General features: G+C 42.5%; 1 protein-coding gene across 1 annotated transcript in view; it reads right to left on the bottom strand.

The window, feature by feature from the left end:
* The window catches only part of abtb2b (ankyrin repeat and BTB (POZ) domain containing 2b), a 40,614-nt gene extending 22,345 nt beyond the window's left edge, over positions 1-18,269 (bottom strand). The window contains exon 1 of the mRNA XM_085411789.1: positions 16,817-18,269. Coding sequence (XP_085267915.1) covers positions 16,817-17,708 — 892 coding nt within the window. The 5' untranslated portion in view covers positions 17,709-18,269. The remainder of the gene's footprint in view (positions 1-16,816) is intronic.

The raw sequence follows: 18,269 nt of genomic DNA, 5'->3' as shown, positions 1-18,269 counted from the left end.
AAAAACGCTATGCGTCGCCAGGTGTTTCATCGGATTTGAGGTGTTGCCTCCTTTGACAGTATCACAGTATCAGCTTAAAGCACTTGTTGCAGGCTGCTGAGTTTGTATATTTTGCTATGAAGTACAGCCAGACTTTTGACCGCTTCGCCTTGGGCATTTTAATCTGTAGCTCTGCTCTAACAGAACGTACGTACCTGGCCCCGCCTACTATCCTCGGAAACGTAAAACGATTGGCTAGAATCTAAAGTGTATCACAGCTCAGGAAAAAAAAGCACCGAAATAAAGCACCGAAATGTGCGCTGCTTTTCGGTCTGGTTACTACCGTTTATGTCAGATGGCACCGGACACCGGTACCCATCCCTAGCTGTAAATATGCTCTGCAGTAGCATACCTACAACCACCCCCAACACACTTTCACTCATATTAGGAGTGGCAGGATTCAGGAGGGCTGGCTTCGGTTTCCCACAGACTTGAAAATATTACATTAAGCTCCACACAACCAGCCCTAATCCTAAACATGACTTCAGGTTTCTCCCCTTATCCTCTGCCTTCCTCTTACCCTCTCTAATCATGTTTTATATTTTACACTCCAGGCTGACTGTGGTGCCTGGGGTGAGCTCGTTTTATTCAGAAATCCCCTTTTCCATATGCTCCATATAGTGTGCAGGAAAGGGACACTATAGCTCTATTATTGGATGACTTGTTTTATAGGGTTCGCTGGCTTGTTGTACAGTACTCAGGCTGTAACTATACAGCACAGGGAAGCTGGTCTTGTTTCTCTAATGACACAGGATGATTGTCATTACGCACACATATAAACATAACCTCAAATCCACCCTCTTGTAATCAATGCCCATGAGGTGAAGCCCTTAAACAAAACTACAAAAATAAAACAGGAAAAATAGAGGAGTGCAAGTATAATAGGAGCAGTGTAACTGTGCTTAGGTTTATAGACAAGTTCTCATTATTGTCCTTTTTAAACATCAACAGATCCATCTGCTGAGTGTTGTCTTATGGTCTTAATAAGAGTGGACATTATTGCCTGTAACAGATCAAGGGCTGGCCTTTTAAACAGAGAAACAGTTAACCTCCTCATGGGCTGTAGGCTGGGCAAACACGTACAAATTGTCTACGTGTTTGCATGTGAGTGTGTATTTGCGCTAATTGCTCCCTTTCTGTCTCTGTGATCAGCTCATTTTCTCTCAGCTGGAACTTGAGAGTAGGAACAAAGAGCCAGTCAGCTTGGATGGCAGACAACATGGTCATTGAGCAACGGTCTGAACCTGAACTCGACACTGACTCAACTCTCAGTAGCACATGCTAACAAAAATGAAACAATATTACAACAATCACAATCCTCAAGAGTCCGGTTTATAGGAAAAAAGGAGAAATCAGCTTTACTGTCCAGCTGGCTCTGTGTGTGTGTGTGTGTGTGTGTGTGTGTGTGTGTGTGTGTGTGTGTGTGTGTGTGTGTGTGTGTGTGTGTGTGTGTGTGTGTGTGTGTGTGTGTGATGGATACTTAAAGCCAGAACTTTGAAGGTTAAATGTGACCAATTCACAGCTTCAGTGATTCATGGTACGTGCATGAATCCACTACCTTAGTTTGAAGTTGATTCACATAAACGCAGTACTTCTGCCACCATTAAATTATCACACTACCCCCAAAATAAACATGAAGATGACGACAGAAATAACCCTCAGCAGCATGAGGCGGTTCGATGCACATGGAACTGTTTAATTATCACTTCAATCCCTCTCTATGTCTAACGCCTTTAAAAAACATTTTGTGACTCACCATTTATTAGACTGAGCTTCTAATTTCTCTCAGCTCGCTAATTTATTTTTTCTTTAAACAAACTAAATTTAGCATTCACAAATTAGTCTGGGCAATATTTAACACAATTTCAAGAGTGGCGTCCACAGACAGTCACACTTTCAAAAGCTTGAGGAGATAAATTCACACACCGTATCCCTCTGAATGTCTGTGTTCAGATATAAACTTTTTTCTACTGCAGCATGGTTCTCATAATCCAAGTAGTGGTTTTGATAGTTAGGCTTTGGAGTCTGATGTTTTCAAAGAATTGGATCCAAATTCCCCCTTGTAAATCTAAAGCAGTTTTCTGCTGATTAACATTCCGGGTTTGCCTAGGCAGAGAGCAAAAGCATGATGCAGTGAGTCAAACTGGGGGCTGGAAACAAGGCTGGTGGGGTGGTGGGTAGATTACGATAAGTACTGTAGGTCCTCTCACTCTTTCAATCACTGCTTTGCTTCCTTATCTTTGTCACTTCTAAGCTAAATCTGTTTCCCCCTCACTGAAACAAACTGATACAGAGGGCAGCAATCAATCAGATCCTGTTTTAAGCAACACAACATCCAAAAATATTAAACAGTGAACAAAAAATCAAGATGCTAAATAAGTGAAAGAGTAGAAACAAACCTTTTGTCATTCAGCATTATCAAGAAAAGCTCCACGTTTTGCATACTGCTCGTATATTCTAGTTGTATACAACTGCATCATAAAATATTCTGTGATTACAACAACATAGTCTGTGTAATGTGTAGCACCCAAACAAAGTAAAGTAACTCGAGCAAAGACACTTTCAGTTTAAGTGATTAAAAACTCCAGAGTCAGCGCAATGAATGTGGAAGGCTATGATGTCTCTTGAAGACAATAAAGGATTTGTAGAGTAGTGCTGCATTAACCCTCTTACTACTACACATTCCAATTAAACCTGCATTAAGAAAGGACAACCCACAGACATCCCATTATAGCCTGCCATTGGTGAGATAAATACAGAGGATGAATGTGCATCATTTCATGGACATTACAACTCATCAGCATTTCTCAGCAGCAGTGAGTGAACAAAGCTGAGCTTTGCTCAAAAGGCCAGCAGTTCTTTGTGTGGCGTAATTAGCAGGGCTGGGTCCATTTACATCTTTCTGCCTTTACAGGCCACTGATGACAACAACAACTGTCCTCAGTACAAAAAGACAGGAGATAGTTCGATACTGGGAGGGGATGCACAATTGTAACGTTGTACTTTGAAAGCGGACAGAGCACCTCATGCAATTAGTCAGGAAATCAATGTCAGTGATGGAACATCTGCAATATTGCAAATAAATCAATGAGCCACCCTAACCTCAGGCACAAATGATGACATTGTGATAAATGTGCTTGCTCCAGTCTGGCCACACACATATAAAAACAGAACGAACTAATTGTATGCGCCAATCACTGACATGTCATAAAGAGCACAAATGATGGGGTCATGTGTCAGTCTCACAGATGACAGCAATAAGCGGATCAGAGCACTAAATATCCTCCGTCTGTGCGACCTGGGTGCGTTAGGGACCGGCAGGGTGTGTCAAGATGTCGACCTCTTTAGCAAGACGTAGTAAAATAGCTTTAACCGGACCAGTCACTTTATTCAATATGCTCTATGACCCATCTGACACCCACTGAGGTTTACAGCTCACCTATGACCCCAGCACACCCCTTATACGCCCCTTCACACACACGGAACATAGAGGGAGTGTCCGCACCTCCAAACAAAGCCGACTAAAAGACCATTCCTGTATTCAGTTATGTAATCTCTTGACCCCAAACTCTTCACATACATAAAGCCACAACTGGACACACAAAGACACATATCCACCCTCTTTTGTGTTCATGAGGTAGCAAGTGTCCACATGGTGGTCAGCGATACAGGAGACACGTAAAAGCTAAACAAAGCGTCATTGTGTCTTTACTCTACTTACAAACATGCCGATGGCATAGTGGTGGTGGGCACGGAGTTTGGGAGTTCTTGTGTTATCTACTCTGTTTTCCTTAAATAAGCTCAAAATGAGAAACTGAGAAAAGAACTTACTAACTTTGTGGTAATCTGCATATATGTGAAACCACAATGCCCTTCTGTACTAAAACTGAAAATACAGATACAGTGTTCGCTCCAGCGATTCTCTGCTTCCTGTAGAAATGATGACTGTGCTTCTCTGCATTTCTGGACTTGAGTTCCCATTTTGTGTCATGAGTGTGAGAAAAAGAAAGAATGAATAGAAAGAAATAGAAATAACGAACAAAGAAAGAAAATTAAAGCACCAGGCTGTGTGAATCTGGTCTTGGCCACTCAGTTTATTTTTGTGCACCTCAAGATATAACAAGACATGAAAAAGCATAAATCTCTGTCTGGTGTACCCATTTATTTCTTATTTCTGTACTTCTGACTAACTGCAAGCCGGCCAAATATCACAAAAAGCAGTCAGTGTTAATATTTCTGGTTAAATAAAAAAAATGACTCCACTAAGAAATACAAATACTGCAGCAATTATGTTAAGTCATCATTATTTTGTAGCACAGAGTAACCAAACAGTGATGTGTGTCCAGCACAAATATTTCAGAAGTCTATGATGAGTTTGTGTTGCTTCTTCTCTATAGGGGGCACCTGCTCACACATTCCACAGCAGCAATCATGGGAGCTACACAAATAAAGTTGTGGGAGGTGAGCATGTGTGTGTATACAGGGGTTATGTTTGTTACTGCGTTCCCAGCTGTTGCTTCTGCAAGTGCTATAGACAAGCTTCGCTCATTACGTCTCCTTTAAAAGTTACTAGGAGTTCATTTTAGCAACTTAACGTGAGATTTACCCCTGAGGTACGTTTTATTGGGTCTTTCCACTATTGTAGCTCTGTGAGTACGAATGTGTGTGTGACTGTGTGCAGTCAAGACGTAGGTCAAGATGAGTCTCTTCCATGGGTCTCTGTGGACCACCCACTGAAGCCCCATGCTCTAAGCAGCAGATGGGGGAAAAAGGCAAGCATCCCAGACAAGATATCACAAGAGACTGTTGCCTTTCTCAATCTCTGCTTCTTACAACTGCAAAACCAGAAAACTTTAACAAACAGAGGATTGTAAGAAGTACAAACCATGCAATGGATGAAGCCAATTTGCCTTTAAAGAGATTAATAGCTTTGGCAACTAGTGTGTGTGTGTGTGTGTGTGTGTGTGTGTGTGTGTGTGTGTGTGTGTGTGTGTGTGTGTGTGTGTGTGTGTGTACACATTTCTTCCTGAGCATAGCAGAAGAACTGGTCACTTTACTTCAGCTGACTTTCCCACACTGCTACCCAAAGCCACAATGGCTAAATAATAACTGACAGTCTGTTAGCTCTTCCTAACACAAACACGCAAAAACTCACACCCTGGCACACATGTGAATTTTATATTACCAACTGTATCCTTTACAGAAATTAATATAACCTGGCAGGAAACAAATGACAAATCATTGTGACTGACACTGCTTGAAACATATTCGCAATCTTAACAAAATAAGAGGGTATAGCGAGTGGAGAAAAGTTTCCAAATTGCTGTGCAGTAAACCCACTCAGACCTGTAATATGTGCTGAGTGTTGGGCTCAAACCACCATGGGTATTGTTAGTAAATCATGACTATTGAGAGGTGCTAGCCACATCCTGACCACACACAATAAAACACACACACCCCTCTACCCTTCCCAAAGAAAAATAACTGCCCAACAGCCAGAGACGCTTTAAACAGGGTGGTGTGCGTGGGTGTGTGAGTCTTGTAGAGGAATGTTTATGTGTAACAAATTTGAGGAGAGGACTGTTATTGCGTGCACACATACACAGATCCAATACAAATGAACAACCTATTTTCATTCTCCTGTTCTATATGCTGCTATAGTCTGACTGTGTGTGATGATGACAGCTGAGCATATGCACAGGTCTCGCCATCTTTATTCACCATCCCCTGCAATTCTTTCTTGACAGGCTTTCACTGGGCAAAATCTCTATTTTCTGCCCCATAATTCCACAGTTTTTAAAACTCTCTCTAACGTTTAGTTCTTGCACTTCCTGTCCCATTCCAAGACAAACAATAATGCTTGCTTTGCCCACATGGGAAACCCCAGAACCACATATGGCTAGACAGACAGCAGGAAAGGTTCATGGGATATTTCATTCAACTGCTTGCCAAGTGTTCAGAGTTGGGTCTTGGAATACCTAACCTCATAGGTTTAACACACACACACACACACGCACTGACACACATGCATGCACACACACACAGTGTTTCCTTACCCTTGAACAATTCCCAGGCTCCAATTTCAGCCCCCATGCAATCTCAGAAGGGCGTTCAGAAACAGGAGAGTGATAACAAGAAACATTTTTACCTTCAACCACTTGAAAGAAACATGAAGAAAACAGAACATAAGATACTAATGATGAGATCTAGTGCACAGAAGGAATTCTACATAAAGACAGTGATATATATTTGTATATATATAAAAAAAGAAAGATTTTTCTGGTCCACTGCTGAAAGCCAGGGTTAACCTAGCAGTCAAGATCTATACAATATGATACCCAGAGATCGCTAAATATATTTAAAATAAGACCTCTTGGGTGCGTTTTCATGTGAACATAATTATGCTTTCCCCAGTCATCCTCTCTGGGTAGCAGGAGTCTGCAGGAGTGTGCGATACAGATTTGCATGGGAAGTCTCTGGCTGACCTTTGGCCAGGGGTAATTGGCAAGACAGAACTAGAGATGAGAAAAGAAAGAAAAAGAAGGCAAAACAGGGAGGAAAAGGGTTTGGAAGGTAGAAGACGAGGAGGAGTGATTCCTTGATTTTGGTTTTACACTGTGGTGACACACAAACCATCTTGCAGAAATGCAAATGAACTCATACATAACAAAGACAACCACAGAAAAAAAGCCAGAGAGTGTTAAATGGAAAGTTGCATGCAGTGTATGAGCCAGGGCATGAATAGCACTTGACCTGTCAGCTAACTGCTGACCTCACTACTCTGTAGCTACTAACACAAGTTGGCCAGAGGGTAATTATGGGCTACAGAGCAGCAGTCCACAAGAGCCAAGAACCACTAGGCAGGTTCAGCTGTGTTTTTTCCCCTCTGTGCTTGTCCCTCAGGCCTGCTTTTCTCACTGTGCAATTCACTACTTTTGAGTAAGTCCATAATTTATTCCTCAGTATGGACATGTTAAATTATTTTAAAACACACATTCATAACCCTTCTCTCTTCCTGTCTGCTGGCAAATTGTACCAAAATCAAAGCTCAATACAAATCTATCATTCAATCACTGTCTCACACATACAAAACACTATGTCACTGGTTTCCTTGTAATTAGATGATGAAGACTCTCGCAGTAACGCAGAGTAGCAAGTGTGACTGATAAGAATAAAGAGCCCTCTCTTTATTCTTATCAGGGGGGGGCAGCATGGAAGGAGAGAAAGATGGAGCCTTTGGGAAGCTTCCAGGGGTCAGGGCAAGCAGAAGCTTAAATCAAGTTGTTCTTTCCCAGCATGGCGCTGGAGATTATAGCTATCCATTCAGATATGATGGATGTAAAGAATGTGTGTTTTCTTTTCCACTTTCCTTTCCTGAAAAGCAACAGATATCACATAGAGATCCCAATGAGGTTAAGAAGTACTTGCTATCACAACTCCATTCAGAAAACAAATAAACCCGCTCCATGCTGATAGTGTAGGTTCCTTTCTATCTGTGTCTGCCCATTTGCTACTTATCAGACTGTGCTTATATCTCTGGTGTTTTTGATTTTTTTGTCTTAGTGTGCAAGCGTGTTCTGTTTGAGTTATCTTTGTATATTCAGACAGCAAGATAGAGCCACAATGTTATCAGAGTCAGAGAAGCACCAAGACTTCTCCTTCCTCAGTCTCCACATTTGGGCTTTCCTCTCAGGCTGCTGTCGTATGTACATTCTCCCTCGTTCCCCTGACATCAGACTGCCTGGACTGTGGAGCCTGCCTGCAGACCTCATGTCAAAACAAAGCCTTTCAGCAAAACAAATTAAGGCAGTTATGTTGAAATGTTTGCATGGCACCACCTGAAAGAGTAAAAGCTGTTCTTTTTGGCTGGGGCTCAGCTAACTGGCTGGGTGTTGGCGTTGCAATATTTATGACTTGCTAACCCTCAGGCTGACTCCCTCCCCACTGCAAGCCTTAAACTCGCAACACATATGCCCCCTGCATCTCCATCATGCAGACAGACACACCCTTTCTTAGCACCTGACTGGAGTACTGAAAGGCTCCTTCTGTGGTGGAGGCATTTCCTGCCAGGCTATAGACAAGTATGTAATTGCTCGGGCATTTGTCTAATGGAAAGTCATGTTGACCAGCTCCACAACATTATTTTTCACCTCTGTTAACTGGGTAGGTTTTAGATTTTAACTTATTTGTGAATGAGCTTTTGAGAATTCCTTTATAAGACTTATTAACAGAAGCGCCACAAGGCTATATGCGGTGCGTGGTCTAATATCTAATGCAAAGCATGTGGAAATAAGAATGGGCTATAATTAGTCACACTTGTATTTACAGGCCACGCTGGTGGAAGAAATGTCTAATCCTAACACGTTTAAAAATCCCATTGGGCTCATGGAGAGTTAAACCAAATTAGGTTTGATGAGCTGATGAATGTGTTGGCATTGAGGCTGTTTTCTGAGGCTGTAATTTGCTCCTAGAAGTCTAAAAGAGGGGAAAATATTGAGTATTTTAGTTTAACTCGTGCTCTGTTTAACTCCTGTCTGACTCACTTCCTCTACAGCCTCTCCATGCATAGACAAAAGCAATACAAACTCACTTCAGATCACTGAAGATACTAATAGACCAATTCACATTCAGAGAGAATGCAAGCTAGACTGCAGAATTAATCAATGCCAATAAACAAATGAAAAAAAAAAACCAATAAAAAAATAAATAAAACTGGATCACTGTCCACCCTTTTTCTTAAGCCCTTAACTATTAGATTTTTTTTTAAGGTTACATTCCTCTGAACACGTTCAACAAAGCATCCTTTCACTGGTATAAAATTCCTACCACATAACACGCTTTCCCCTCCACAGCTCAGATTATATCAGTCCTGGAGAGGAAATAGTGCTGGTGTCCAGCACTGTCTGTGACCCAGCAGTGACACACAGATGGCCAACACAACACAGAAACAGAGAGCAGATGTGGCTAAAAACACAGAGGCCATCAATTCGCAGAACACATCCAGTCAAACACACACTTCCATGGACATGGGCCCACATATGTACACAGTTAAATACAGATGTAGCCCAAATAAGCGGGATCGTGCCCAAGGGACAAATCCAGTGCAGACACATAGTAACACAAACAGAGTGTTAGGTCAGAATTTTCTTAGTGCAACAGCAATAGCATTTAAGCCCTATAAACACAACAGAAACAAAACCTATGACCTATGTATAATGGCTAACATTTTCAAAGGAAATGCATGGTGATTATGTATAACTAGGAGTCTTTAAAGTCTGGAACTTGGGAACTAGGATAATCTGATGATGTCCCCACAAACTCTGTCCTCAGCGTTAATCTAACCTTTCATGTCCAAAAGCATACCTCTTAAATCAAAGTGTATGTCAGATATTCTTAAAGTCATACTTTTATTTCATCAAATGCATTTCATTGTTGGCTTTTCCTAATAGTAGACATCCTCTTTTGGTTACCTATGAGATTTGATCTGTTTATTTCAGTTTCAGGAAGGAGTACACATGTGGTGGATGTTCTGTACAGATCTTATCGACAGAAAGAGGCTTAAGTCTGGAGCAGAGGGTGTCCTGTCTTGACAGAGTCTGCTTTCCTGTGCCCACATGTGTACTCCATATGGCTCCTTCCCTGCACTAACCACAAGGGAATTCCAGGAAACCTAACTGTACATGGTTTTTGGTCTAAATATGCTGTGTGCTGCGGTGGCTCTTTTAATCACCACATATCCATGTGGATGACCATGCCCCAACAGGTGATGTTTTTAGAAGATGGCACTGCTGGTTAGAAGGTTTCAGATGCAAAAAAAAAAAAAAGAAAGAGAGAAGATATACAGCAGTAGGATTGGATAGAGAAAAATAACATGTGCCAGAAAAGACTGGAATATGACTACCTGATATGCTGTTACAGAGGTCAAATAAATAAATAAATAACCAGATTTGATAGGCCATACCAAGTGAAACATTTCAGATGAAGCCAAAGAAGTCTGCAAATCAGCACAACTTGGGAAAGGGTTGATATATCCTGTGATGTGGGCAAAATCTGCTGAGCCTCAGAGTTTATATACGTGTTGTTGTTGATGAAGCTGCAGGCTCGACATGCAAACAAACACATTCCAGTGTCTGGTGAAGAAAGATTAGACAGTTCAGGGAAGGGAAGACTAAACAAGTAGTACCCTTACTTACGATGGCAATGATAACCAACAGCCATACTCTGCATCCATTTCTGTCACTGGTCACGGGCATTTTGAGAAATTTTAAAAAGCAAAACTCCTCTTTGGGCATTCAGATAACTGCATCTTCTTGAATTCGGTGAAACAGAAGTACCGTAGACAGTCTCCACTCATCACTGTGCTCATCACTGTGTTTTAATGCCTTTGTTAGCTGTCACTCTGTCAGCCCTTAATCAACCATGTTGACAGATAAGGCTAACTCAGGACTGCACACAGTCCCAGTATGCACACTGCAGTCCCTCTTAAAAGCACAGATACCATCAGAATCGGACTAGAGGCAGAAATGGATGAGAGTGCACGACATCAAAGCAGAGACAAGCGCAAGAAATTTCAAAGGCTGCAATGACCTACTTCTGACATGTATGCACACAACTCCTTTAACCTGTCAAAATGGGCACTGTGCTCACTGAGCCTGACACACTTACCAAAAAGCTTGTCATAAATGCTGTTCTTGCATTGTGCTTGCTTTTTATTTTCCATTGCTTCCATCCTATTCTCTCTATCCAACTTCTCCCTCTGGAAAATTGGCTCGTTGTTCAGGGAGTTAGAGAAACTACTCCCATCGTTAATGCAAACTATGAACCAATGCTCAACCTGCGAGTGATGTACTGCGAGTTGGGCCTTGGTTTGTCCCAGTGAGGAAGAAGCTGGTATGTAGTGCATAACAGCTTGTTCTAGCCATGCAATGGCAACTATTAAGCTAGCGTACTTGTGCAATTTTGTTCGTCTTTTTTGTACTGTTAACTACACTGATGGGAATAGTAATACAAAGACAACAAACTACAATAAATAGTGTATTTGGACTGTGTGCTTGCATGGTTATTTCTCCTGTAATGCAAAACATGTCTATGTTTAAACTGTGACAAAACTATCAATAAAAATTACAGTGTCAAAAAAAAATAGTGTATTTGGATCCCGAAGGACTAAGGTGAAATACTCTACTTGTGTAAATTTGCAAATACTCATGTGTACAGTAGTGTATGTGCATATGTAAATGAATATCAGTATGAACTCAAGTGTGACTATCTCGAGGGGATAAATCTGTGTGCACAACGGTGAGGCTACCAGCGACTGTGTTTGCTTTTCCAGTGCAATATATCTGAGATCTGCAGTCTCCACACACTGCTTCTCTGACTCTGGTGGACAAAGAGGTCACTGACAGAGTCACAAAAAGCTCCCTCTTTCAGCTTGTTTACAAAAACAACAGTTTAGACTTTAAAGGAAAGAAGAAGAAAAAAATACTTTCCAAGCTCAGCTGAAGAACATCCAAAAGAAGCTGTGCCCTCATTTAGCACTGGCTGGAGTGATCACAGCCTTTACTTTGGCTCCCAGGCTGCATGTACACGCTGGAGCAATCCTCCACACAGACTCTAACTGCAGACATTTGGCTTGAATCTACCTGGCTATATCAAGTCGACTCCAACAGATTTCACCAGAGAACGCAGCACAGAGTAATTAAATCCAATCCATGCTCACAAAAATGTGTTTCCTCTTAAACTGCACACTTCCCGATCCTTCTCCATGCAGCCCTCCCATCTGATCTATTTGTGTGTAATTAAAACATTACAACCCAATCACCCACAAAATGGTTCTATATTGACTACAATGGCTGGCTTTAGTTTTGCTGGGGGATACAAGCTGCCGAAAGGGTGCATTCCAGCTAATGCCTATTAGCAATTACAACCATGATGCCTGGCACTGATTTTTTTCAGAGTAAGAAGCAGGAAAGCTGATTATTTTAGTAGGGGTTTGTGGTTTGACACAGACTTAGGGAGTTATTCAGAGTTTACTCTTTGGGATATCTGTGAATGGAATGAATGTTTAAAGGCAAGGCGGAACTGATCTGCACTGGCCCAGAAACAACCAAATAAAGGATTGAATGAAATATGAATAAAGAGTTTGTGTGCATCTGTGTATAGAGATATTTTTTCTCTTGTACTTCAGCTAGAATGAATTGGTTGTGTTATTAGGTTAGGTCCTTTATAGCCATTTGATTGGGCAGATCTGACAAAAAAAAGCAAAAGAAACATAAGCACAGAAAGGCTACTGTAGTTTAACCTCCTTAAAGGTTTCAGAAATTGGTGACCTTCTTGCTCACATCCAATCATAGATGTACATCAACAGTGGCTTTCTGATGACATGCAAATCTACACTGAACACAAAACAAACAAACAAAAAAGTGGTAAAGTGCATTCTTCTGCTGAAATAGACCACTAGTATCAGGGAATACCATTGTGTTGTCAATGATCTCTAAAGATATCAAGTTAGGTGGTGCTTTGTGTCAATGCAACATCCATGTGAACATGATTTCTAAGCTGAGCTCTGCCTACAGTGTCACACTCTCGGGTTCGGCAAATGAGTCACACTGTTTTAACTGTTTACCATTCAGTGATGAAGCGTTTACACTTAAACACCAAAGTATAAATGGTCTCACGCAAACATTGCAGAGACGCGGGCAGGAGTATAAATAAAGCTCGTGTCAGCCCTTACACTGAGATGATGCAATGCACTGTTATTCCTCTTAGATATTGCTGACATTCAGGCAATGCTCCAAGATGCCTGGTTAAAGATTGCAACCATTTGCCAGCCTGTCATCCTGCTTCCCTCATTAGCTTCCCGAGCTGTAATCCCAGCCCTATGGACAGAGGAATGTGACTCTCCCATTGCACATTTTTCAGTGTAAACAGGTCAAAGAAGTTTTATAAACATTTAACTTCCCCAGTTTGCTGACAGAATACCGATTTCCAATATTGAGATTAGAACTCTGAATCTAGACACAAAGGAACAACTGCTTTCAACTTTGCAATCACTATTTGTATGTCACTTGACCTCTTTCCCATGAATATCTGCCATGCCCATCTCTTTGGTTCCACTCCCTTCAGTGATTTACTGTAAACAGTGTTAAGAAAAAACGTGACTCATGCTGCTGTAATATGATAGGAGGTACATTGCCAGAAGGCAAAATAATGTTAATACAGTTTTATTAAAAGAGACAGGAGTTATACCTGAGGTGGTTCACAATATGAACTCCAAGATTATTGTTTGACTTTATTTTCATTAATTTAACAGACACAATCACCTGCATGAGAGGATAAGAAGTCAGTGATAGTTTCCTGGTTCGGTGCTATTGGCTTTTTACTAGTCAGACAAACCATTCGTGCAGTCATATCTGTGAAAGCATCACTCATGGTTTGCCAACAAGGGTCAGTATCCGCAAAGCCAAGTATAAGAAACCACATTTAAGTACAGTGAAACACAGAACTCTAAAGGGTTACTGTTTTTACAGCTGGGACAACACAAGCAACCACTGCAATCAGTGACATTGACCATTAGTGTGAATGCAGCCTGGTACATGCAGTCACAAATAAAGCTTTAACACAAAAGCACGAGAGTTTAGTGAAGCATTAACCCCATCTACTAAAGCTTTAACACTTAGTTTTGTTGGCCCTTCAAACAAATGTCTGCCGGCAGTTTTCAAACGGGTCACCTAAATTAATCCGTGTGGATATTTAGGAAAACGGGTTTGTTGTTAATGCTCGTCTCCAACATACTCAACACTCTTGCGAGCCCTTAATATTATTAACATTTTTAGGTTTTTTTCTCCCAAAACTCAGTTTGATCCTCACCAGATTTGTGCAACAGGGGAATGTATTTTCAGAGTGCTGGTTTCTCCATCTGTGTGACCACAGCACTGGGCTCCTCTCCCTGCATCTCTCTGCCCACTGTTCCCACGCCTCTTTATGGGCTAAATACATATTTAGGGAAACACTGAGTAGCAAATCATATGCTCTGACAGTACACCCCAAACCCAATACTAGCAGTCTTTTTACTATCTTCATGGATTTAAAGAAAGAAGAGAGAAGAAAAAAAATGTTAGTACTGGACTAAGTTTATCTATCCATGTATAATATTTTGAGCATGAACGCTCTCTTTCACTGAGCCCCTGCTTCAGACTATACAAGTATTCACATTCAAGTTTTAGAACAGCAACCCAAATATCAAACTACTGCCCAGTGCAAAGTGTGAATGGGGCTGGTGATTGAATTTAAAGTCATGTCCCAAAATAAATGACCCTCTAGTCAACTGTTTGCAAATCTAACTACTGGACTGCTGTTACAAGCCCCTTGAGCAAACAACTATAAAGTCCGAGAAAAGCGGGAAAAAAGTCCTCCAAACACTTGAATGGTGCTCACTTGGAAATTGTCCTATTAGCCAGACCAAAGCTTAACACACATCTGTGTGCTAGACATAACGATCAATGATTTCATAGCCACTTCTACTGTCCATTAGTAAAGCTACTGCTCTGCACTTTAACATGCTCCACTGTACTGTCAATACAAATTATACCAGGAAGTGCTCGCTCACGCCATTTCCTTGTGAGGAGAAATAAATGACAAATGGATTCTTCTGTATAGTCACATTGTGTATAGCGTTCAACCAGTGCTGTAGATCCATTTATATGCAAGCAAAGAAGACTAAATTGGTTTCAGGGTCTGTGTGCATGTCAATGTGCTCGGGTGAGTCTGCAAGTGTAATGAATAAGATCCTGGCACATCACAACTGGGTTTCTCTAATGCACTCCCTGTAGACCAGAAGAAATAAACAGATAAAGATGAAGTGGATGTGGATGTGAACGCAATGGCAAAAAAAAGGGAGAAAGAGGGAGAGAGAGAGCCAAAAGTTAGACTAAGCATGAGAGGGCAAGAGGAAAGGAGGGAGGGAGGGAGTTTTCAGTTTTGTTATTGGAGCCGTACAAGTCATTTCTAACTTAAAGAGTTCCAGATGTGGGTCAGCCTCTGAGAAAAAGGCAGAAAGATGAAGTGAGATCAAGTGAGAGGGAGGAGTTTTAATAGAATGTGCCATGCATTCGATATGATCAATAATCTACCCTCCCATACTGGTTTGTAAGAAGGAAATGGATATTTGTTTTTTGTTTGGGTGGTAGGCAAAAGAGGGGATGTTGCTCAGCAGTAGGAGGTTGCCGTTTAGGGTGTAGGGTGTCAGGTGGAAAGATGGTAGAGGGGTATGTGGCTTCCATATCCCAGATTTAGCCCTATAAAAAGCTATGGTGGTCAGAATAATAGTCTGTTGTTATTATATGCACACACACACACACATCACACGATGGTCTTTCTCAAGACCAGTGACTAAACTCACCAAAATAGGCCAAACCTAAGCTAAAGACATCTGGTGAAGTAATGTGACAAAAGCTGCTTTTTAACTTTTTTATGAAATAGCACCCCAATTCAAACGTAAAACCAAACAACAGGCCTGTCTAATGTACAGCAATGTTCTGTTTATAGCACTTGCAGGCTTAAATGGAGCAGATATAATGATGAAGCCACTGGAAGCTGTACAGACTTTGAAATGGAAGGTAGCAGTTAATATGTGAGTGCATGCATGTGGGAAAGTACTATCTATTACGAGCACATTGATCTCAGATCAAAAGTTGGCCGTGTTACATTAGCGTCTTCTCCACATGCACGGCACACTTGCACATAATTGTGCAAGTGTGCTTCATAATTGTATTTAATATTGACTATCTATAGTTATTTTTTCTTTCTCTCTCTCTCTCTGAGTTGTGTATATTGTTCCTTGGTGCGTGTATGCATCCTCAGCATTTGCTTTGACTCCCTCTGTGTTTGACTAAGCTGCACGATCACACAACAAAAGGCCATTGTGCTGCAGTAAAATAGCTCTGCTCCAGGGAGCTGGTAGTGGGCCACAAACAAAGGCTGGTTACACTGTCCCAACACAAGCTCATGCATCAACTCAACGCTGGGCTGCCAAAACAGTCATGGAAAGAGCACTGTGAGTGTACTAGGGATCAACAGAGAAGGCGGAGAAAGAGACTTGATTCAGAAGGGATGTGAGGGTGGAGGAAACAAATAGGCAGGGAGCAGGATGCACAGCTGTAGCTGGAGGAGAGAGGAGGGAGAGATGTAAGAAACAGTATGCAGGGATGGTGGTGGGTGAAAGAGATCTGTCTACCAGGAGTACAGGATGAGGAAATGGAAGAAAGGGAGGATTTTAAAGGAGTGTGGCCAACACAGCGAGAGGCTGAGAGGTGAAGTCAGCGCATACAGAGAGCTATGTCAACAGACAAGCCTCCTGCCTAGACTCTGAAGGCTCTCTGCACTCCAAACCACAACAGTAGAACACCAGAGTGACATGTGAGGACTCAATCTGGCTGGTTGAGTCTTTTTTCTCAGCAATTTGTTGTTTTGTGACTTTGGTTGAACAGAAAATGCCTTATTTGCCCACATTAGAGGCAATTTTCTTACTCTGACAAGTCAAATTGGCAACAAATACATCAAATTCTCACACACTAAAAGCTGCTGTTGTAATCAGCACCAGGCCACAATTAACCTTTTTCCACACATGGACTCAGAGGGAGTGGAAAGTTGTGATCAACACTCAGGAAGACCAATATGTGATACAAAAAATAGTATGCAACAAAACATTCACTGAAGGTCCTCACTCTATGCTATGCACTGTTAACTTAAATGCACTTTTATATACATCATTTATATTTACCATTAGCGTTCTTCCCGCAGATGAGGTGCTCATAGTGTTGCAGGACTCCCCACAGCTCCGCGTCATTGTTGACCACCCCCTCCATGGCCTCTGCACTCACCGTGACGCACCCTGACCCCAAATCAGGCCCTGAATGACCCCTCTCGGCCATCAGCACCCGGGCACCTATCTCCTCCACCAAAGCTTCCATGCATGCAGTTAGGCATATGGCCGCATACTCGTGGATGCGCACGGAGATGCGGGTGTCCACCATCCAGCGGAAGAAGCGTCCCACAGAGAAGGAGAGGCCGCAGCGGGCGGACTTGCCTTTCCTCAATAGTTCACCGGCACTCATGCTGTACAAGGAGATGGCCTTAACTGTAGCAGAGACGCAGTAGTCGGCGAGGGCCCAGCTGAGCACCAATTTCATGGCACTCTGCACTTCGAAGCGTGTGCAGCGGCAGTGCATGACGCTGAGACGCTGAGCCTCTCTGGAAATGCGGATCAGAGCCCTGCGGAGAAGGGTGGACAGCCGCCTCACAGCCTCCGGTGAGAACACAGGTGTAGTCCCCCATTTCATGCTCCCACTCTCGGCCACTTTACGCAGTATTTTGGCCACCTCCTCCTCAGTCCATGGAAACTCTTCCAGTTCAGGTAAGCGTGGACACTTGGAGAAGATGTCCTCTGGGTCTTCTGGAAGGACAGTGTTGACAGTGTCCCAGCTGTTGTTCCTGCTATTCATGGAGCCGGAGTAGTACCACCAGTTCCCCCGGTGAGGGGCCGTCATGAATGCCTGGGAGTTTGACTTTGAGGAGGACAGGCTGAGGGATTTGCAAGAGTCCCCCGCCCCGTAGCCCGAGTCCAGAGTTAGGTCCTCCAGGGTTTTCATGTGGGCATTGCTCAAGCCAGCCATTGTCGTCCAACGGCCTTCACAGAGACCTTCTGGAAGAGAGGCGAACCTCCTCAGCGGCTTACCTGCAAAGTCAGAGAAGCAGCTGACGAAACTCCTCGGCGAGCTGGACGAACTGGTTACACAGCGCAACACTTGTCAGACATGCTGTGGAGTTCAGCGTGGGACGGCGAAATACTACAACTCCTTCAGCAGACAAAGTCCTGGTTGTTAGAAAGAGCAGACTGAATCAAAACTCTCTCTATTTCATTTACAAAAAGGACAGCCAGGATGATTCAAGTCGCACCCGGCTCACCTTCCCCCTGATCTCACCGGGATTTAAACTTTCCTCCGGTAACCTGTCTTTTAAGAGATGAAAACAGTCCTTCCGCGATTTCAATACAGCCAGAGTCGAGTTTACTTATAAAATAGCTCCATGTAGCCGCTCAACAGACAGAAAGTCTTTGTTTTTTGCGCAGATAATTGTGGAAAAGTTCGAATATATATCTCTGCTCTCCTCTCACAGCTCGTCGTCACGTACAGTGTACCGGAGAGACTCGGCTGCAGATGTGCGTGAGGAGGGAC

Source organism: Rhamphochromis longiceps, linkage group LG7 (assembly GCF_057381845.1).
Source record: "Rhamphochromis longiceps isolate RC_006_pf linkage group LG7, R_longiceps_female_GT1.1, whole genome shotgun sequence".
Taxonomy (NCBI): domain Eukaryota; kingdom Metazoa; phylum Chordata; class Actinopteri; order Cichliformes; family Cichlidae; genus Rhamphochromis; species Rhamphochromis longiceps.
The sequence above is the reverse complement of the archived record's forward strand: the minus strand, read 5'-3'. Positions and strand labels throughout refer to the sequence as shown.